Here is a 22,549-nt window from a genome sequence, read left to right as displayed (position 1 = left end):
CTGTGGGTCCGAGAAGTGACTAGCGGGAAAAGGGCAAGATTCGATAGAAGCCGCTGCGCGAGGCACGGCGGGAAGAGAGGCGGGAATCCGCGCGCGGCATCCCGGGAACAAGGGCCTGGCCGGACTCGGCGCGGGGCATTGTGGGAGGTGGACGCCGCTCCGGGGCGGGTAGGTGAGTGGGGAGGGGCGGGAAGGGTGCACATCTGGGGGAGGGGAGAGGCACAGCTGGGTGGGACCGTGGAGATGGGTGGGGCAGCGGCGGGCGGGGCTGCGAGGGGTTGGGGAGGCGGGAGCGGGCTGGGAAGGGGCTGTATGAGGAGGGGAGGCGCAGCCGGACATTGGGGAGTAAATAGGGCAATGAAGCCCATCTGAGGACGAGGGACACACATATGGGGTGGGTGGATGATAGCTGTAGATGGGAGGAGGGGCCACAGAGGAATATTGGTGACACTTCTGAGAATTGGCCACGAGTGAATGGGACACACACCTGTAAGCAAAGAGTACACACTGGATGTGGGGCGGACATCTGGATGTGGGAGCGTCTCTGGGATGCAGGGATCGCAGCTGGATGTGGCGACCCATAGTAGTCACGTCTGGGGAAGGGGCAACAGGTGCATATGGGAGACACATTTGAGGAGGGAGGAGCCACAGGCACGTGAAGAGCATGACTGGGGATGAGGAGCCTGTAAGTGGATGTGGGAGCACATCGGGAGATGAAACATCCTTAGACGGGGGGGTGCAGATGGATGTCAGTTAGAGCCAGGTGTAGACTCACGGAAGGGGGAGTCCCATAAGAATGGAAGCACTAGAGGTTACCATCAAGTGTGGAAGACACATCTGGAGAGGGAGGAAGTCGAAAAATGGGAACACATTTGAGGAAGTGTCTACAGGGGAGCTTAAGGGTTTTATTTTGGAAGAGAGGCCCCAACTGTACCTAGGAGTCGCATCTACAGAGGAGAGGACCAGAGTTGGAATCAAGGATCAGGATGACAGGCTCCAACTGCCCAAGGAATAATGCAGGGGGTGGGAGGAGGCCAAAGATGAAGTGGGGGTTCATGTCCACTGATTGACAGGGGAGCATCCCGCCCCAGGTCCCAGCTGGAGAGAGGCGCCAGCGCCGGAGAGGCCCAGAATGGAAGAAGCGGGATACCTCGGGTGGGGATGGGTCTGATATCCACATGTCCCCCACCCTTCCACTCAGGCGCCCCAGCATGGAGCCCCCACCCAGCACGGGCACGGCGGCGGGGCAGGAGGAGCAGGAGCTGCGGGAACGGGCCTTCTTCTCCTGGGCCGAGTTCAGCCGCTTCTTCGACGCGTGGTGCCAGCAGCGGCTGGCGCTCTTCTTCGTCAAGAGCTCCATGCACCTGGCGCGCTGCCGCTGGGCCAGCGCACCCCCGCTCTACACACTCATCGACGTGCTCAAGTACAGCTACGTGCGGCTCGTGTGCAAGGACGTGCGCGCGCCCAGCCGGCCTGCCGTGGGGTGCGTGAACTGAGCGGCTGCCCTGCTGGGTGCTGGGAGGCGGGGGAGCAAGTGGGAGAGGGAGGCAGAGAGCCCCCCGGTGACTGGGAGGGGACACGCCAACTGAAACAGCCAAAAACACCTCGTGAGGCCAAGAGAGTCGAGGAGGAGTTTACTGAGTGAGAGAGGGAGACAGAGCCAGGGAGCAGGAGCGCACGGTGAGGGACAGGGTGGGCTCTGCTTACACTGTAAATGGATTGTAATCGAGACCCACCCAGAGGCAGAGTGAAATAAACATGTCCAAGAGATCCCACCCCTCAAAAAAAAAAAAAAAAGAACATTCTCGAACATGGAGACAGAGCCAAAGACAGAGCAAGAAAAACAGGTGAGAGCCAGGGTTTAGCCACATACAAGAGGTCAGTGACAGACTGGGCTGCAGGGAAAGCCACAGGACAGAGAGAAAAATCCATCCACTCAGTAAATACAGGGCCAGGTCCCATGCCAGGGGTTAAGGACACTTCACTGGGGAAGAGGAGATGTCGATCAAGACAAAGGTACTGACTGCCCTTCTGGAACCTTCAGACTAGACAGGAAGACTGACATGTGAACAAGCTCACAAATAGTTCCCTACAAATATAATGCTACAAGGGGCAAGTGAAAAATTCAAAAGAGAGCTAAGAAACAATTCAGGTAGCCAAGGGTGTTTTAATTGACTCCAATTTTAAAGCAGGAATGTTCCCCATACACTGTTTGCTTTCTAGCTTCCTTTCAGACATGGGAAGAGGCTGAGCCCTTGCTCCTGTGCGGCAGACGGCCACTCCAGTTAGACCCTGCATTGGCGCTCCTGTTCCCCCAGACCCCACCGCTCTCTGCCACCTCATACGTAACACTGCCACGTCCTTGTCTCCTACCTGGGTCCCATAGGTACATGAGTGTGAGACCCTCAGTAGGGGAGCCACAGACAAGAGTGGAGTGCTTAACGGCACAGGCTCTGCCTTCAGGCTGCTTGAGACGGGCACCATCACTTCCTGGGTGGGAGTTTTTGGGCAACAGACGTCACCTCCCTGAGCCTCGATTTTCTCATCTCTGTAATGGGGTTATGGCAGCACCTGCTTTGTGGGGCTGTTGTGAGGTCGTGCACAGAAAGGCACTTACCCAGTGCCTGAACCACAGGGCATCTGGGTAAATGACAGCTGTTACAGGAGTGAAGAGCACACACTTGGGAGCCCGCAGCCTGGGTGCAAACCGTGGCTCTGCTGCTGATTAGCCAGTGACATTGGGCAAGTGACTTCACCTTTTGGACCTCAGTTTCCTCAGTTGGAAAGTGGGAGAGTAGCGACCTCATAGGTTTTGTGAGGATTACAGGAGCTAACGTGCAAATTGCGCGGAAGAGTATCCAGCATGGAGTACTTTCTCACGGCAGTTATCACCAGTAATTACTTAGACATTTATTGTGAGATGACTATGTATGATCGTTTCCTCACTGCTTATTCCAGAAACAGACCCAGAGGTCAGGAAGCAAAACAACATCACACACATATCCTCACACAGAAATCTGGAACATGAGAACTTGCAGGAAGTTTAGGCCCAATCTGGAATCCCTTTGTTAACTGAACCCAATTCAAAGTAACAAACACTTATTAAGCACCTACTGTGGGCATGCTCTTTGCTGGGCATTTGCTGAGCCCAGAGCTGGTCTCTGCCCTTGAGCAGCTCAGAACCTAATGGAGGAGACAAAGATAAAAAATTGGAAATAGCAGCCCAATTTAGTAGTGAGAGAGAGGTTGAAGAAAGAGATGGAGGAGGATGAAGAGTGTTTGGTTCCACCTGACAGCTGATGGTTCTGGAAGGCTTCCTGGAAGAGGTGATCAGGAGGCAGAATCTTCAAGGATTTTATTTGTTTATATATTTATATATGTTAAGTTTTTGACAAAACAACCCATGGCACTTGGCTATCTGCAGACACTGCCCCAAGCACTTTACAAATATCAGGAGGAGCCAGGGACCAAGCAGGATGGGGGACTGACAGGCGGTGGAGGGGGTGGGCAGGATGCCCTGGGCTTGGGCCTGGTGACTGGGGAAAGAGTGGGTGGTCGCTAGATGGGGAGCCCGGGTGTGGGGGTGGTTGGTGAGATGGCTCGGGGTGATGACTTAGGGCCCATCGCTTCTGAGGCCCTCTGTGTCCCCAGCTGCTCAGGCAGGGCCTCTCTGGTATCATAGCCCAGCAACAGCACATACAGCAACGTCCTAGGCCGGGGTCGAGGGTGTGAGAAAAGGGGGGAGATGCGGTTGAAGGGGTGTCAAGGTCTGGACCCACAGGGCTGAGTCCAGGGGCTGCAACTTCATCCTGGGGGTGCTGGGCAGCGCTGGCAGGGCTGTGAGGAGGGTCACCTCGAGGGGTAGGAAGCCCCTCTGGGGCCATGTGGGTGACGGACTGGAGGAGAAAGACAAGAGGCCGGGGAGGAGGCTGGGGCTGAGGGTCCAGAGAGCATAAGCAAGGGCCTCCTTCCTGGCCACCCCCCTTTCCCAGATGTTGCACAGCCACGTTCTCCAGGCCGCCACCTGCATCCTCCCCTCTCTCACTCTGTCCCGCGCCCTCCCCGGCCTCTCTCATACTTCCCTCACCAGAACGGGACTGCTCACCCTTGCCCAGTACAGGCCAGCCTGTGAAGAAGACACAGAGAGCTTGAGAGCCTGAAATCAAGAAGTAATGGGTGCAGAGATTACAGAACAAATCGTGGCAGTGATACTTTTAGAAGGAAAAAAGTGTGAAAAGAGTGGCCACTTTTTAAGTGCTTGCTATGCACCAGGCCCTTTTCTAACTATTTTACATAATTTTATCCTCTTATTTAGGCCTCTTAATGAACCTGTGGGGTTGGTATTATTATGATTGGCCCCAACTTCCAGATGCGAAAACTGAGGCACAGAGAGAGAGAGAACACAGCTCAGAGGGAAAACAGGATTTGGACTATACAGTCAATCACAAATTTGAATTACTGTCCTCTCTTTCCCTCTCTCTCTCTTCCTCCTCTTCCCCTCATCCTTATTTCAGTCATGGATTACCAATATCAGAGTGGAATGTAACGGGACCCTAAAGATTTTTTGGTCCTAGGTGCCATGCCATGTGTCCATGTATCCAAGAGGTTTGTTTTGAGCACTGCGACGTGCAGGCGAATATGTTTTGGATGCTGGGGTCTCAGTGGAAGAGCTGCCCCTTCAGTGGAGAGCCCACATTACAGATGGGCGGCAATCCAGTCATCACCCCAAGGCATGATGAAATCTGCCCTAGCCCAGGAATGCTTGGGGAAGGCTTCCTGGAGGAGGTGACAGGGGCTCTGATGTGTGATGGATGAGTAGGAGTTAACTAGGTGACAAGAAGGGAGAAGGATGTTTCATGAAGGAAAGAACTTAAGAGTAGGTTGGTGGCCATGGGAATAGGAAAAAGTGGATGGTCTGGCGAGTGTAGAAGGCACGATCGGGGAGGACTAGAGTGGTTAGGTGGGTGAGTGGAGTGCCTGGGTGCCTGTGGTTCATACTGAGAGATTTGGTCATTCATTCATCACAGATTTACTGAGCACTGCCAGGGGTCAGGGGCGGTTCTAGGTGCTGGGAATACACCAGTGAACAAAATGGATGAAACCCTGCCCATGTGGAGTTTACACTTAGAGGGGGTGGCATTATTCCCCCAGCTAGGTAGAGAGAGGTCGCAGCAGTGGCATGTGGAGGCTGCAGTAGACAGCTCTGTGAGATAACTGGGCCCCAGAAGGGATATGCTAGTCTCTGGCAAGATGGATGGGTTCACAGAACGGATGACCACCCCTGACTGGAGGGCTTGTTCCAGGAGCTAAAACACCTGGACCAAAAGAGCAGATCAGAAGCCCAGGGGTTATCCTAGGGAAATGGGTGTTGTGGGAGCCTGTGAACTTGCTGAGGTGGTAGCTCACAAATGGCTGCATATCAGGGGTTTCTTTGAGCTCCACCTGATACCACCAGGGTGGTTCTGCATTTGTATTGTATTTCTAATGATTTGTACACTTAGAATTTTTCTAGATTTGCGTTATTTTTGTTACATTAAGGCAAAAAGCCTCAAGCCCTTTATGTAGATTTTTAAAATCTGGCACGCTGCCGGGTTTTACTTTACCTCGTGCAAGGAGGAGGAAATGCATGTCAGGGATCCCCTTCTGGTTTAACAAAAACAATTCTCTCTGTACGCATACCAGAATTCCTCTGGGTGGGTTCTGAGGAGGTTTACCCTCTCAGGGGCCATTTGGAAACAACGTGGGAGCGTTTTGGCTGGGGGCGGGGGTGTTACTGGCATTTACAACCTGGGAGTCAGGCTTCTTAATTACATGCTGACCCCTGGACAGTCTATGTTACAAGGGTGGACAAATTAGGAGGCCTTTAGGCCAAGTCCACCCTGCAGCCTATTTTCTGTAAATAAAGTTTTATTGGAACACATCCATGCTCATTCATTCACATATTATCTATGGTTGTGTTTGCAACATAGCAACAGAATATATTTACTATGTGGCTTAGTGCAGAAAAAGTTTGCTGATCCCTTGTCTATAAACCTAAAAACCTCCTACCAGAAGTGCTGATGTTGCCCCCCAAGCCATGGAGACACACGGAACCCCCTTTTTAGAAAGCAAAGTCAATTTAAGCAGCATTAACGGGGAAATGCCCTGTGATTTTTTTTGTCTATTCTCTTCCACTTTCTACAATGCTGGTTGCAACTCCTTAAACTGATTTCAGGTAGTTAGGCCCTGCCCTGCAGCTTGAGAACCACTGTCCCAGACTGACTTGCACACAGAGATGTATAAGAGAGTGTTCACCAGGCATTGTTTGTAAGAAGAGAGAACTGGAGTCAACCTAACAGTTGGCAGAGCTGCAGAGTGAAATATCAGGCAGCCAGAGGAACGAAACAATCTCGAAAAGCTGATGAGTGAAAAACCGCAAAGGTTTCTGTGACTGTCACGCTTGTATTAGTCTCCTGTTGCTGACAAATTATCTCAAATGTTGTGCCTTGAAACAATGAGCTGTGTGATCCCTACAGCTCTGAAGGTCAGGAGTCCAACACAGGTCTTGCTGGGCTGCAATCAAGGGGTTTCTGCAGGGCTGTATTCCTTCCGGAGGCTGTAGGAAAGAATCTGTTTCCTTCCTCGTCCAGCTTCTGGAAGCGGCTCACACTCCTTGGTGTGCAGCCTCTCCGCCGGCACCAGTTTTCATTCTGTCTTGGACTTTGACCCTCTTGTTCTCCCTTCCTCTTAAGGTCCTTGTGACTGCATTGGACCCACCTGGATAACCCAGGATGATCTCATCGGAAGATCCTAATTTAATCACATCTGTAAAGTCGCTTTGGCCGTATACAGTAACATTGCACAGTTCAGCACCTAGGATACGAACATCTTGGGGGGGCTGTTATTCCACCTATCATATGCTAGAAAGCAAAGTTTTCCTAGTTAAACTTTTTGAAAGTGTAACATACATTCAGAGTAGTGCTCACATTATTATACATGTGCAACTTATGAATTTTCCCAAAATAAAATGCGTATATAACCAGCAACCAGAACATGCCTAGTGCCAAGAGGCCCCCTTGGCCCCCTCATAAGGTTAACCACTAACAGGTAACCATTATCTAGTCTCTTGACAGCAGAAGTTAATGCTGCCTCTTGTTGAAGTTTCTATAAATGGGAACCATGTGGTGGTTCATCCTCTTTTGTGTCTGGCTTCTTTCACACGGCAGGTTTGTGTCCATCCACGTTATATTCATCCGCATTGTTAGGGACAGTAATGGTTCGTTCATTCTTATTGTTGATCGACATCGTGTTCGAAGGGGGTGGCGCAGCTTATTCTCGTACTCTTCTGTTCAATACTTGGCTTGTTTCCAGTACTGGGCCAATATGAGTAGTGCTGCTGTGAACACTGTAGTACATGTCTTTCGGTGACCATCTGCAGGCATTTGTCTCGAAGGGAGATACTGGGTCATCATCAGGTGGCACGTGATTGGCTTTAGGAGATACTGCCACACAGTTTTACAAAAGGGATTTACCATTTTCCATTCCCATCAAGGATAAATGAGAGTTCCAGTTGCTCCAGTCCTCATCGACACTTGATGTTATCAGTCTCTCTTACTCGGTCATCTGGTGGTGTGTAGTGGCATTTCCTTAGGGTTTTAATCTGTATTTCCTTTGTGATTAACACCTTTTCATGTACACAAAGTTTTAAAACTTAGGAACCTACCGGAAACAGAGGCAGTCATGCTAAACACACTATTTGTGTAGTAGCTAACTTTGGAGACTTTGTTGGGGCAGTTCACAGAGGGCTCGGACTTGTGTTTTGCTAAATCAGAAATGCATGCAAGAGTACTGAAGTGTCTTATTTTTTTAAATTGAGTAAATATAATAAACCATTCATTTTTTATAGAGATTGGGGTGGTAAATACAGCATTATAGCAAACATAGCACTCACGATCTTCCAGACACAGTTTTTAAGTGCTTTGCATATATCAACTCTTTCAATCCTCACAACAGCCTATGAGAAAGGTATTAGGATTGTTACCTCCCTTTTTACATATGAGGAAACTGAGGCACAGAGACTTGAAGTGACTCACCTAAGGTCACATAGCTGGCACATTCTCAAAGCCCTCTCTCTTCTCTGTGTTTGGAACAATCCTTAATTTTTTAAAAGTGCTTTAAAAAAAGAAGAGAGAGAAGGCAGAAGAGGGCAGCAGGCTGATGTGACCGCTGCGGTGGTCGTTCCTCCCGCAGGCCCCCCCAGCCCGGCTGCCCGGCCTTCATCATCGTCAAGCTGAGCCCGCTGCGGGACCGCCTCGTGGTGACGGAGTGCCAGCTGACCCACTCGCACCCCGCCTGCCCGCTGGAGTTTGCCTACTACTTCCGCCCGGGCCACCTGCTAGCCAACGCCTGCCTGCCCGTGCGCACCACCAACAAGATCTCCAAGCAGTTTGTGGCCCCGGCTGACGTGCGCCGCCTGCTCTCCTACTGCAAGGGCCGCGACCACGGCGTCCTGGACGCCCTGCACGTGCTCGAGGGTCTCTTCCGCACCGACCCCGAGGCCAAGGTGGGGTCTTGGGAAAGGCAGTGCTGGGGCGGGGGAGAGCCACGCCTAAGACACCGGGGCACCCATTCATTCATCCGCCCACTCATCCATGCGCTCCTTTCTCCTTCATTCCTTGTGCGTTCCTTCCATAAGTACTTACGGAGGCACTGGGGAGGCAGCTGCCTCCCGGACGCGTGTGGTCCCGGCGCAGGGAGCTCGCCTGCTAGGCAGCACCTCCAGGAGTGCTTCCTCCCTCCGGGGAAAGCCTCTGGGATTCTGTGCTGTCCACGTGGTAGCGCACAGCCACACGTGGCCACTAAGCACTTGAAATGTGGCCAGTACAACTGAGGAGCTGAATTTTTAATTGCACTTCATTTTAACTACCTGAAATTTAAATAGCCACTTGGGGCCGTGGGCTACCTTGCAGAGGTAACTGCTAGAACTAGCTCGCAGCTGTAGTGGGAGAAGCCAATAGGCATCCAAAGGGGAGCGTGAAGAGGGCTGCAGCTGGGAAAAAGGATTCAAGTGCTGGAAAGTGCATTAAACATCTTTTAAACTGAACTACACAGACGGAAAATGCACAAAGGAGAAGTATATCATTTGATAAATGTCCACAAAGTGAGAACATCCCTTACCCTCCACCCAGATCGAGATTTAGACGTGAGGGTGCTGTGTTACATCATGTGATGAAATGAGTATTTTAAAGGTGAGGGCGTGGAGAGGAATGGTTAGTTGTAAGGGTGTTTTAATTTGCATGGTGGGGGAAGGTCTCTCTAAGGAAATGGTGAATCAGAGGAGAGAGAATGGAAGCAGGGGACTCCCCTTCTGTCTTCAGAGGAAAGCGAGTTCCAGGCAGAAGGAATAGCCAGTGCAAAGGTTCAGAGGCTGGAGCAACAGTGCGAATGCTGCTCCTCCAGGAGGAATCTTTCTGCAGTTCTGATCCAGCTTCAGGGCCCGGGTGAATTTGAAAGGAAGGAGGGATGGAAGGAAAGCAGGAAGGCAGGCAGACTGGTTTCCCCCCACTGGCTGTGCTTTCCGCTCATGTGTGGAAGAGGTAACGATGAGATGTGAACCCACTCTCCAGAATCAGGTCTGGAGCATTCTCCCCATCTCCATCTCATGCTCGGTAACCAGCCTTCATCCAAATCACCAAACCCAGCCTCTATCCACACATGTAATATCGACAATACATTAGCTACCGTTTATCAAGCACTTATATGAGCCAGGCCCCACCTTTAAGTGCTTTCTGTATTGTAATTCACTTAAATCTCACCAGAATGCTGTGAGGAAAAAGGCCACCATTCTCATCTCCATTTCATAAACAAAGAACTGGAAGCACAGAGAGGTCAAGTAACTAGCTGGAGGTCACACAGCCACATAATGATGAAGCTGGATTTCAGACCTACGCAGTGTGGATCCAGGGCCATGCTGTCAACGAGGCTTGGGCCCCTTCCCATCAGCTCTAGTCTCTGCAGAGTTGAGGGCTCTACCCAAGTCAGTTTGCTGCTCTGTAAAGTGGGAGAATGCACACAGGCACCCCCCACCCCACTGGTTTTTGCTGAGCTATTCACTGTTCTCCAACCTCCACCACGAAATAAATAAACCTCTCTGTCTTCCCTGGAAACACCAGCAAGTTCAGAAAGGAAAGCCCCCAGGGGCAGAGGGATTGTCCTCGTGGCTTCCAGTCTAGAGGCTGTCAGGGGACCTAGGCTAACCAAGCGCAGCGCCTGGGGCTGTGTTCTGGTCCACCTTAGCACTTTACAAATGAGGAAGGCGTTCTGGAAAACCAAAAGAGAGACTAGAAAATGGGTTATACTTTTTTTTAACATCTAAATACTGACTCTTTGAATAGGCAATACATTCACATGGTTCTAAAATCAGCAGGTACAAAGGAATATGTAATGAAAAGTCCCCTTGTCACCTGCTGTCCCCCGAGTGCCCTCCTCAGAGGCCACCAGAGCGTCAGTGGCTTACCCAGCTTCCCAGCTTCCGTATCTTTCTACCCTCGGGCCCAGTGCTATCCCGTGACCTTCTGTCATGATGGGAATGACCGCATCCAGCACAGTAGCCCCCAGGCTCTCATGGTCAGTATAGCCGAGGAGCTAACTTTTCAGTTGAACTCACTAATTGAAATTTAAACAGCGCCTTGTGGCTGGTGGCTTCTGTATTGAACAGCACAGCCCTATATGTATTCAGATACATGTATGTATCTTTATTTTTAACCTTATTTCCCCTTGCCCCCTCCTCCAACAAGGGAGCTTATTATACATCCTTTTTTGCATCTTGATTTATGGGCGGGGACATGCCAGGTGTCAGCATCTTCCAGCTTCCTCTGTGGCTGGGCAGATCCCCTTGAGAAAACGCCAACCTCCTGCCTAGGGGGAGAGGCCGGGCCACCAGCTCCTGGGAGCTGCGTGGTGGGGAGAGGGCTGAGGAGCTTCCCCATTGAGTGGGCCCCGTGTCCCCAAAGCCAGGACCCTTTCTTTTTTTCCGTCTTTATAGACTCAGCCTCCAGCCATCTGAGGGGGAGGGAAACAAGGGTTACAGACCTAACTGCTTCGTAAACAGCCCTCAATTTGTCTGTTTTAACCTCCCCAGCCTAGGCCTGTCAATTCTTTTCGAGCACTCTGCCGTTTCTCTCTTTGTGGAGAGAGGTCACCTTGTCCATCTGCTTTCCAGCTTCCAAAGTTTGGTTCCCACGGTCTCCTTTCCTATTGTCTCTGCCCTTAAATAAATAAATAAACAAATCCCCTTTCTGCAGATGTAACTGAGGCTCAGGAAAGAGTGAAATTGAAGGGGTGTGTTCAGCCTGTCACATAAATAGAGGGTTCACCTGGCTTTTTTCACTTACAGGATATATTGAAAGAGTTCTGTATTATGAATATCTCAAAATAATAAAGGATTCTTTATCCTCATCCCAAGACTAGGCTAACCACCACCCACTTATTCTCTTCTCTTCCCAGCAGTCTCCTGAAGGAGGGATCACTTTGAAAAGCTGAATATCTGGGACCCCCTGAGGTGGCGCACTTAGTCTTGGGAGGGAATCAGACAAGAGGAGTGTCCCCAAAAGCTGCAGCCATAGTCTGTGGACAAGACTGAGTGGTTACTCAACCAGTGAGGTGTTAAGACCTTTAATAATAAGCCCGAGACAGTGCAGAGGGGCTGAGGTGTCCAACCCTGTCTCCATTATCTCATTTGTGCCAGGCTCCAGGGTAACAAGCGAGCCAGCCAGCTTTCTGGGCAGAGACGGGCCTCGCACAGAAAAGTTGCCGCCTTTTCTTACAAGGTTGCATTGCCTTCTGAGAAAAGTGAATTTTGATCTGAGGGTGCTACTTTTAACAATATTAAATGGAGAACTGGTACAACCTCAACAAAGGACAGTTCGGCAATATCTGTCCAAATGGCCAAAACACACCCTTCGACCTGCTCTCCCGCCACTGGGAATTTATCCTGCAGCCATGATTACAGAATGACTCACGTGCAAGGTTAACCAGGGTCAGTCCTGAAAGCAAAAGATTGGAAATAACCAAATCCCCACCAATGGGTAATGGTTACACAACCTGTGGACCATCTAGTCCCGGAATACTATGCAGCCTTAAACAAGAATGAGGCCAACTCTAGGAACTGACCTGAACGGATCTCTCAGATAGAATCTTAAGTTAAAAAAAAAGCAAGATGCAAAACAGTCCATAATATATGTTGCTTTATATATGAAATGGAGAAAAGAAGACTAAGCAAGTGATATATTATGTAGGGTGTGCTTGCTCATATTCACTTAAAGAAACTCTAGAAGAATACTGAGAGGTGTGGATGGGTGTAGGAATTGCAAATGGAACGGAGTGGTTAGAAAGCAGGTGGGTAGAGGGCCTTGTTGCTATATAGCTGTACAGGATTTGACTTTTGGATCCTGTGGATTTTTGCACATTCCAATAATCCACATTAAAAGAAAAGGTGAAAAACAGACAGTATTCCCAATGTGCCACACCAATCTGTTTCTAGAAAAGAAAAATGAGGGGTGAGTGACAGAGTGTCTTAAGACTGTGTCGGTCAGGGAGGCCTGGGATTGGCATAGTAACAGCAGCGCTCAGATCTCAGTGCCATACCTCGCTGGAGTTCATTCTTGCTCCTGCTCCATGGTCCATGCCCACCGTGAGTCATTGGGGGAAGTACTGCTCATCTGAGTCACCCAGGGACCCAGGAAGGTGGGGGATCCATCCCCGCGTAATCGCCATGCCTGTCGGGAAGGGCTGTTAAGGCTTCTGCCCACAAGGGACTCACCAGGCCAGGTCCCTTCCACTCATACGCAGTTGGTGTGACAAAGCAAGTCACATGTCCCTTCCTAACTGCAAGAGAGCAGAGAGGTGCCTGAGACAGGGAAAGCTGCGACTATGTGGCACAGGGCGAAAGGGCCACAGGCAGAGAGAGGATCGTTTCACCCGGGTCTTCCAGAGCCCTGCCTCAATCTCATGTCCCCACCATGTGGTGACACAGACCTCTCTATCCTCTCTCTTGTCCCGGCTCCCAAAGGGAATCTTCTCTATGCCCAGAGCCTCTTTTTACATCAAGACAGCCATTTTCGGGGTGCTGCAGTTAACAGCTAAAAATTTGATTTTATTTATATTGCCATATGCTAAAAGCTTTATATACATTCTAGCTGTGCCTAGAATTTGTATAGAATTCTAGTTTTCTGATTGTGGGGCATTCAATAAGCTGTGGACAAGTTGCTTAATTTCTCCAACCCCTAGTTTGTTCATCTGTAGAATGGGGATGGGATGATCATGGATACTATTTCATAAGACTGTTGAGGTTGTTTTTATAAGGATTAAATGTGTGGGTGTCTGAGTGTGTGTGTGAAGAACAGTGCTCGGAAAGTAGGATGCCCTATATGTTTGAGCTATTAAGATATTATTTTTATCCCCACAATTTTTTCTTCAGGGTAGCCTGGAGCATAGTATTACTCCGATCATGTGATAAAGGAGGACGTGTGCTCACATACAGGCAGAGGAGTGGACGGAAAGCGTCAAGTGGCGTGGTTTCTGATGTCCACACTTGTAGAACCCGCCATCTATGGCTGATGCATCCCAGTGCCACCCATTTGTGTGTCTGGGATGACACCCGCGCCCATTCAGGTCTTCAGATCTGCCCCATCTCCTCTTGCCGTGTGTTCAAGATAGAAAACTCTGAGTCAGGCCTGTGTGATACTTTCGTGCAAAGCCATGCGAGAGGAGTGGTCAGGAGCATGGACCCCAGATCCAAACTGCTTGGGCTCAAATCCCAGCTCTGCTACTCCCTATCCATGTGACCCCAGACAAGAAACCGTGCCTCCACTTACCGTCTGGAAAATGGGGATGGTGACAATACTACCCATTTTACAGGATCGCTGTGAGGATTGAAAGAGTTAATGCCTCAGAGTTGTGCTGGCGTGGAGAAACCACTTCACACACCTGAATCATCTTGCATATATTTACCTTGGTTTGCAGGTGTCACCTCCCACTCTGAGGAGTCTTATTGACTTCTCCGGGCCTGAGCCAGCGCTTGGCACATCAGAGTTGCTCAGTAAATATTTGGCAGATAAATCCACTCATTGATGTGTCCCGCACCCTCATCAAATGTCACCCACCCCAATCAAATGCCACCACAGCCTCTCAGTGTCACCCACACATCTTCCTCCCCTCCTTGTTATTTTTTTCAATCGTTCTTAATGACCTGGTCTTGGATTCCAGGCCACTCATGTTAGCAATATGGCCTTTGGCAGGTCATGCCACTGGTGTAGTTGGGGTCCCTGGGACCACCCCGAGGCCCTGTGAGGACTCACAGACTCAGCAAAGCTGCTGTGCTCACGGCTACAGCTTATTGCAGTGAAAGGATGCAGATTAGAAACAGCAAAGGGAAGAGGTGCGTGGGGGGGAGTCCAGGAGAGGCCAGGTGTGAGCTTCCAGTTGTCTCTCCCAGTGGGGCTGAATGGACAATATGACGTTCTCCCAGCAGGGATGTGTGACAGCACCACGGGGGGCTGCCAACCAAGGGCACCCAGCTGAGCCTCAGTGGGCAGGGTTTTTATTGGGTGGTCACACAGCTGCGTCTGACTGCCTGAGCGGCTAAGCTGTGTCTCCAGCCCCTCTGGAAGTTAAACTGCTTCCACATGGCCCAAGCCCCCCACCGATAAACAAGTGACTCTTTATCGGGCAAGATTCCAAGGACTTAAAGGCTATCACCCAGGAGCTGGGCAAGAGCCGAACCTTTCTTTGGAATGTGCAGTTTGGACAACCTAGCCCTGTTGGGCACATCCCTTCTGCATCCCTGGACTCTCCCAGCCTCAGTTTCCATATCTGGAAAATAATGATTCCCACTCAGCAATACCCTTCACTCAATCAGAAGGCCCTACACAAAGTTTAGTCGTCCTGTTAGCCTTTTTTTTTTTTAATTAAAGTATCATTGATACACAATCTTATGATGGTTTCACATAAACAACACTGTAGTTTCAACATTCACCCATATTGTCAAGTCCTTATCCCCTCTGTCGCGGTCACTGTCTATCAGTGCAGTAAGATTCTATACAGTCCTTAACTGTCTTCTCCGTGCTGCACTGCCTTTCCCGTGACCTACCTACACTGTGATTGCGAATTACAGTGTCCTTTATTCCCCTTCTCCTTCCCCGCCCACTCTCCCCAACCACTCCCTTTGGTAATCACTTAGTCCCTTCTCGGTGTCTGTGAGTCGGCTCTGCTAACCTTTCTTTTTAGCACGCCCTTCACTCTCAGGTAACAATAATAATATCAACAGCTGATAATAAATGGTGACCACTGACCGGGCACCATTGCACCTGCTCCATGCAGGCTGACCCATTTCATGCTCACAGCAGTTTCACAAGTTCAGTGCCATTACCTCCCTACCTTTGCAGATGGGGACAACTGAGGCATAGAGGAGTCCAGACACTCTAAGTCACACAGCTGGTGTGTAAACTCACACAGCTAGGAGGAGGAAGGGGCTGGGCTTGGATCCCTAGTGAAGGATCCAGGAACACCTAACTACCCCGTCCATACGGTTATGCTGTTGCTCATGGAGACTCAGCCGGTACAACAGGGCAGGCCTTAGAACTGCCTCAGTCCCTTCTCTCTCCTCAAGGTCTAGCACAGCGTCAGGCGCACAGTAGGTGCTCAATAAATGCTGTTTAATGAACAAATCGCGGTGCCAGGAAAGTTTCTGTGCCCTCTGTAGGAAGAAAACCCAAGATCAGAAATCAGAGGTGTCCCTTCAAGAATGGAAGTCAACTTCTAATTAGTCAAGTGCTTGCCAGCCCTGGAGGAGTCTCAGGGCAAATACATTTTGCTGCATTTACATTTTTTAAAAATTTTTTATTAAGGTACGATTGATATACACTCTTATGAAGGTTTCACATGAAAAGACAATGTGGTTACTACAGTTACCCATATTATCAAGTCCCCACCCATACCCCAGTGCAGTCACTGTGCTGCATTTACATTTATTCTATTCCTGAATTCCAAGGAGAAAAAAATAAGAACTTGGAAATGCATAAGATTTTTTAACCCGTTACACCTATTACAAATTTTATCTTTTGATAATTTTTAGACCAGTGCCATCAAATAGAGTTTTCTGTGATATTGGAAATGTCCTATATCTGCAACATCCAGTAGAAAAGGCACTAGCCTTGGGTGGCCACTCAGCACTTGAAATATAACTAGTGTGACTGAGGAACTCAATTTTTATATACTGTTAAATCTTAATTCAAATTTAAATAGTTACATGGGGCTAGTGGTTACCATATTGGACAGAGCATTTCTAGATTGAAAAATCCTCTCAGATAAAAAATACCTTTTTTTCATAAAATGTAGTGAATTCCAATACTATTTAAGGTACTGGGTGTATGATTTCGGGGTTAGCAAAGCAATCTCTTTGTTCTATTTGGACTCTACTAGGCCTTTTCTTTTAACAGAGGATTTTTTTTCCCCCTTGAAAGCTGAGAATCTTGCAGTGAGTTTTAACCAGTCTTGTAGGATGAGGTTGGATTATGGCAGAATGGTTTGTGGAGAAATCTGTGCTTAAACGGTATTCAGATCCTGGTTGTACAGCTGTGGTCAGCTCTGACAGGGACTGGCTGAAGGAGGCTGCCTGCCAGGGAGAGGGGGCCCTAGCTCAGAACTGCTCATGTCCCTGCCCCATTAAGTGGATTTTGTGCAATAGTAATGAGGCCAGAGGGGCTGAGGTCAAGGAGGACAAGAGGGACAGAAGATGAAGTTCAAGTGCCTGATCACCCAGCCCATAGCACGGTGTGAACTCTGGGAAGTATGACAGGATGTCCTGGGAAAGGTTTTCAAGGAGGGTAGGGGTAGGGGTGGGATGATCTGATTGGAGTTTTGAAAATGCCCCTTTGGTGGGACAGACAAGGGGGCTTGGATGGTGACAGGAAGCCCAGGTGGCTCAATAATCCAAGTGAGAGGTGGTGGTGCCTCCGACCAGGACAGTGGCCACAGGGGTACAGAGAAGTGGTCACATTGTGGCCTTATTTTGAAGGTCACTTCTAGGAGCTAGTGATGGATTGCATGCCAGTGGGGAGAAAGAGAGACGCCAAGAATTAGCCAGGAGGGCTGGGGCCTGAGCTACAGACTGGATGTAGAGCCACTGTTGGGGATGGACCGACCAAGGAGGGGTAGGCTGGTGGGAGCGAGAACCGGGTGTGACGTCAGGCCACTAGTCTCCAGGGGCACATGAGCCATCCAAGTAGTTAAGTAGGTGGACCTGGAGCCTAGGATACAGAACTGAGCGTCACTGGCCTAGAGGTGGTGAAGACCATGTGTCTGGATAGCTCACCTTGGCAGAGCCTGCAGAGAGCGAAGGCGAGAGGAGAAGGCTAGGACAGGCTCTGCGGCTCAGTGACACTGAGAAGCGGAGCAGAGGAGGGAGGGCAAGCAAAGGACCCTGTGTAGGCGATGCCTGAGGAAGAAGGAAAGCCAGGACTTTTCAGGGTGACAGAAGCCAAGAGAGACCCATGTTCCAGGAAAGCAGTAGTGGTAGTAGGGATTTGATACATACCAGACATCATTCCAAGCTTTGGACACACATGATCTCATCTGAGCCTTATACAACCCTGTTAAATAGACATTATCCCCATTTTGCAGACAAGGGAAGTGAGGCTCAGAAAGGGAAAGTCACTCACCCAGAGTCACACAGCTAGTGTGACTCTTCCTTGCACCTCCACTCCAAAGACTTGGCCAATGGATAGCAGCACACACCATGCATTCATTAACTCAGGATGTATGGAGCTGCTGTTCTGGGCCAGGTGCTATTTAAAGCATCAGGGATGCAAAAAATAATAATAACAACATCCCTGACCTCATGGGGCTTGTGCCTTCAGGAGGGCAAACAAGCAGTAGGCAAATCAGCATGGAAAGGTGTGATGTGCCTCAGGGTAGTAAGTGCCATGGCCAAAAGCGGTGTGGGAGAGCTGGGACTTTTGCTTAGATGGGATGGTCAGAGCAGATCTTTATGAGGACGTGGTCTATGTGCAGGGATGGTAATTATGGCAGTAACACTTGGAGAGCACCATTCGTTAAGGGAGTGTTGAGTAGTAGCAGTAGTATTTGTGCCAGGCAATGTTCTCAATGCTTTAACTCATTACAGCCTTCCAGTCACAGGGATACTCTCATCACCATCATTTCACAAATAAGATGGAGGTCAGGGAAGCTGGTGGAAGGCGCACAGCCAGGACGTGGGGCTCCAGGGTCTCAGCCCAGGCAGGCTGGCTCCAGATGACCTGCCCGGACCTGGCTCTCTGGGCATGAAGGAATGAATAGTCAGTTTCCAGATGGGGAAACTGGGGAACAAGGAGGCTAAGGAGGAAACTGAGGGACAGAGAGGTTAAGTCACAAGGTTAGAAAGTGGTGGGACCCGGCTTCAAAAGTAGGCAACCTGGCTCCATGGTCTATGCGCTTTACCGGAGGACCCGGGGCTCTCAGACTTGAGCGGTCGTAGGAATCCCCTGGAGGGCTTGTCAAGCACAGGTTGCTGGGCCTCTCCCCTGGAGTTTCAGACTCAGCAAGTCTGGGATGGGCCTGAGGATATGCTGGGCCAGGGCCTACACTCTGAGAGCCTTTGTCCTGGACTGCGTCTCAGTGCATGAAAGGGTGAATACCCAGTTCCCAGTAGGTAAACTGAGGCTTAGAGAGGTCGTCTAGTGTGCAAAAATCACACAGCCTTTAGATGATGGTGCCGGGATCTCACACCCAGACAATCCGCTTCCTGTTTGCATCTGTAACCATTCCCAGGCACCGCCTCCTGCCGGTCAAAAGAAGAAATGCATGTACGCCATGAATAAATGGATTCCCATTTCCCCAGAGTGGAAACCGCGATCCGAGAGCTGGGCGGGCGACCCCGGCGTCCTCTGACCTCCTTCCTTGCCTTCCTGTCCGGCCCGCAGGTGAAGCTGGTGTTCGTGGAGGACCAGGCGGTGGTGGAGACTGTGTTCTTCCTGACATCGCGCACCCGGGCGCTGCTGCGGCGCTTCCCGCGCATGCTCCTGGTGGACCGGCTGCCCGGGCTGCAGGGCGCGCTGGACCTGCTGGCGGTGCTGTGCGTGGACGGCGCAGGCCGCGCGCGCCAGGCCGCCTGCTGCGTGGCGCGCCCAGGCACACCGAGCCTGCTGCGCTTCGCGCTGGCCTCGCTGCTGCAGAGCGCGCCCGACGTCAAGGGCCGCGTGCGCTGCCTGACCGCCGGGCCCGAGGTGGCCGCGCAGCTGCCCGCCGTGCGCCAGCTGCTGCCGGGCGCGCGCGTGCAGATCTGCCGCGCGCAGGGCCTCGAGACGCTCTTCAGCAAAGCGCAGGAGCTGGGCGGCGTCGGCCGCGAGGACCCGGGGCTGTGGCCGCGCCTGTGCCGCCTGGCCGGCGCGTCCTCCCCCGCAGCCTACGCCGAGGCCCTGGCCGAGCTGCGCGCCCACGGCCCAGCCGCCTTCGTCGACTACTTCGAGCGCAACTGGGCGCCGCGCCGCGACATGTGGGTGCGCTTCCGCGCCTTCGAGGCGGCCCGCGACCTGGACGCGTGCGCCCTGGTGCGCGGCCACCGCCGGCGTCTGCTGCGGCGCCTGAGCCCCTCGCGCAGCGTTGCTCAGTGCCTTCGAGACCTCGTGGCCATACAATGGGCCGATGCGGCCGGGGAGGCGGTGCCTGATGTCTCCGATGGCGGAGGACCTTGGCTAGAGGGGGAACCAAAAAGGGGAGCGCAGGTGGAGAACGAGAGGGTGAAGGGCCTGGAGAGCGGGGACTGGGGAGGAGTCCCAAAAGAAGGAAGTATGTGGAGAGGCAGCCAGCTGGGGAAAGAGTGGGTCAGAGGACTGGAGACCAGAGACCGGGAAGGGGCGCAGTTAGAAAGGGAGAGGGAGAGACGCCTGCAAATCCGAGACTGGAGAGGGGTTCATCTGCAGAGCCAGAAGGTAAGAGGGCTGGAAGGGAGTGTGCGGAGAGGATCCCAGTTGGAGAAGGAATACTTGAGGGGGCCAGAGATCAGGGACTGGAGGGGGGCCCCACTGGAAGGTGAGAAAGATTGGGGGCTGGAAGGTTGTGTTTGGAGAGGAGGCCGGCTGGAGGACCAGGGGCAGAGAGGATGGGAGGGGTACGCCTGGAGGATGACCCAGTTGGAGGATGGAAGGATTAGGGTGCTGGAGGCCACAGACCGGAGGGGGCTCCCGTTTGACTGTGACAGGGCCAGGAGTCTTGAAGGGGGCCCTTGGAGGGGGGCATCGTTGCACGATGAAAGGGCAAGTGGACTGAAATCCAGAGATTGGAAGGGGCCTCAGTTGGAAGCCGAAAAGGGAAGGGGACCCGAGGCGAGAAACTGGCGGGTGTTACATCTGGAGAGGCCCCCAGAGTTGGTCCCTGAGAACGGAGACCAAAGGGGGCCCCAGTGGAGAGATGAGAGGCAGAGAGGGTCAGAGATTAGGGAAGAGAGAGGAGTGAGGCTGGGAGTGAAGAGAAGGGACCTGGAGGATGTAATCCTGGTCCAGCTGGGGGACACGAGGGTGACAGGCCTGGAGAATGGAGGGGGAGGCGGAGCCCGTTCTGCAGGCCCCAAGAGCAGAAGCGGGCAAGTGGTGGAGTGTGGGGACCCAGGAGTTAGGTGTGTAGAGCCCGGGAATGGAGTTATGTGCAGCACCCCCATGGGGACTGGGCTTGAGGGTGACCCCGAGTGGGCAGTGGCGAGGAGAGCGTACCTGGCTGTGGGGGAGAACCTGCAGGAAGGGGGAGGAGAAGGCCTAAGGGAACCCAAGAGGCCTTGCTGCTCGCCCAGAGAGGAGGGGCTGGACTGGGAGCCCCTGTCCAAGTTCCGAGCAGCGTGCGGGCCAGAGCTGGCAGACCTGGTGGCCGAGGAGCTGGCCTTTGCCAGGCAGCACGGGACACGGGGGTTCCACTGGACTGGAGCTGGCTTTGCCCTTAAGGACGGCACCTCGGACTTCTTCCTGGACGGAGCCCTGACGCGCTGCAGCTGCTCCATCCACGCGGCCCGACGTCTGCCCTGCCGTCACCTCTTTGCAGCGCGCCTCCTCACCGGGGCAGCCTTATTCCACATGGACCTGCTCAGGGATTGCTGGGGGAGAGCCCCAGAGCCCTGACCCTTCGGGTCCCCGCCCACCACCCTCCGCTGAGAGAGTGGGAGGGCCTTCTTCGATCCCAAAGATAACAGGGCTGAGGCCAAGGAGGCCACCCAGGTCCCTCGGGCCGCCTCCTGGGTCGTACAGAGACCTCATCTGGGCAGTTTGCCCCTCTGGGCCCAAGGGGAAACCAGCGGTGGTCTCAAGTCCTGGAGCCGCAGCAGTGGATGGTGGTAGTGGCCAGGGTGGATGCTGAGGGCTTCCCTCGAAGAGGACCGTGTGTGATGAGAGGGGCAGATCGAGTCAGGCAGGGCCAGAAGGAAGGAGGGGGAGGGCAAGACGCAGGTCGGTGGGGGGAGCCAGGCAGGCGCAGAATGGGTGGTCCAGGGAGTGCGGGGGCAAAGGGAGAAACAGTGGAGAAAGTCAAGGGGAAATGAAGGGGAGGCAAAGGGAGGAAAGGTAGCAGGGGCCAGAAATGGAGGCAAGAAATGGAGGGGAACAGGGAAAAGCAGGGGGAGGCAGAAGAGGAGAGGGGGGCAAAGGAGGGGGAGAAGGAGGTGAGGATGGGGTAAGGGGAAGGAAGAAGACACAGCGAAGAGAGGGATGGGAGACGGAGAGAGAAGGAATGGGGGGGTGGTTTTGGCACTTCTCCAAGGCCTGGAGGCCTGGCTCCCCTTGGCCTTCTGGTTGGTCATTCCCAGAAAAGACAGAACAAGCAGGGGCGCTGGGAAGGGCTGCAGGCTCTGCAGTGGGGAGGGAAGCCGTCCCGACTGTTGTGCTTCAAGATTGGAATAAAACAGTATTATTTTGGTTTCTGTGCTGTGTGCTTGGCTTCTGGGGGAGAGTGGGGGGCCCAGAGCCGGAGGGAAATGGAAATGGTCCAGCATTCCTTCATTATTTCTGTCAACAAGGCTTAATGGAGCCAGATGGAATGGAGCCAAGATGAATCCATCTCCATGGCAGCTCAGACCTCATCCTCCTTTGCCCGGCCACCTTGCATCCTCCAAGGCCGTGGTGACAACTTGCCAACATCTCTGGTTTCTACCCTCAAATGCTGAGTCCATGAGAATCTCTGCCACCCAGGGGTTGGCTTAAGAACGGGCCTGTGACCTGATCCTGGCCAATGGGTCTGCTCAGGACAGGAAGCTTCTAAAGGTTCTCTCAATCCTAAGCCCCAGAAGGAGACAGTCAGGACCAGACCCGCTTGCAAGTGTCTTGACAGAGTGTGCGTATGAAGCCAGCACTGAGGGTCAGTAGATCTGTGGTGGAGCCTGAAATTCTAGAAAGCTCTCTGATACAGTTTCTGCTGTGCTGTGGAGAACACTTTGAACAGCAACAAAGAAGTTTAAGGTCATTCAGCCATTCAAAGACACCCTGGGAAATCAAAGCCTTCAAGTCCAGTTGAATCGAGGGTTTCAATGTCAGGTTTC

General features: G+C 52.1%; 1 protein-coding gene across 2 annotated transcripts; it reads left to right on the top strand.

Annotated features, from left to right (window-relative positions):
- The first annotated feature begins 19 nt into the window (after positions 1–19).
- ZSWIM9 (zinc finger SWIM-type containing 9) lies at positions 20–21,617 on the top strand. Of its 2 annotated transcripts, none has more exons than XM_037005908.2 (4): positions 20–172; positions 1,202–1,483; positions 8,230–8,542; positions 18,957–21,617. In XM_037005908.2, the coding sequence occupies exons 2-4, from the start codon at positions 1,212–1,214 to the stop codon at positions 21,138–21,140; spliced, it is 2,769 nt and encodes a 922-aa protein (XP_036861803.1). In that variant the 5' UTR covers positions 20–172; positions 1,202–1,211; the 3' UTR covers positions 21,141–21,617. The 2 variants fall into 2 exon arrangements, with proteins under 2 accessions (XP_036861803.1, XP_036861804.1); XM_037005909.2 differs by having other exon boundaries at positions 39–168.
- The last annotated feature ends 932 nt before the right edge of the window (positions 21,618–22,549 follow it).

This window comes from Manis javanica, chromosome 17 (assembly GCF_040802235.1).
Source record: "Manis javanica isolate MJ-LG chromosome 17, MJ_LKY, whole genome shotgun sequence".
Classification (NCBI taxonomy): domain Eukaryota; kingdom Metazoa; phylum Chordata; class Mammalia; order Pholidota; family Manidae; genus Manis; species Manis javanica.
The sequence above is the reverse complement of the archived record's forward strand: the minus strand, read 5'-3'. Positions and strand labels throughout refer to the sequence as shown.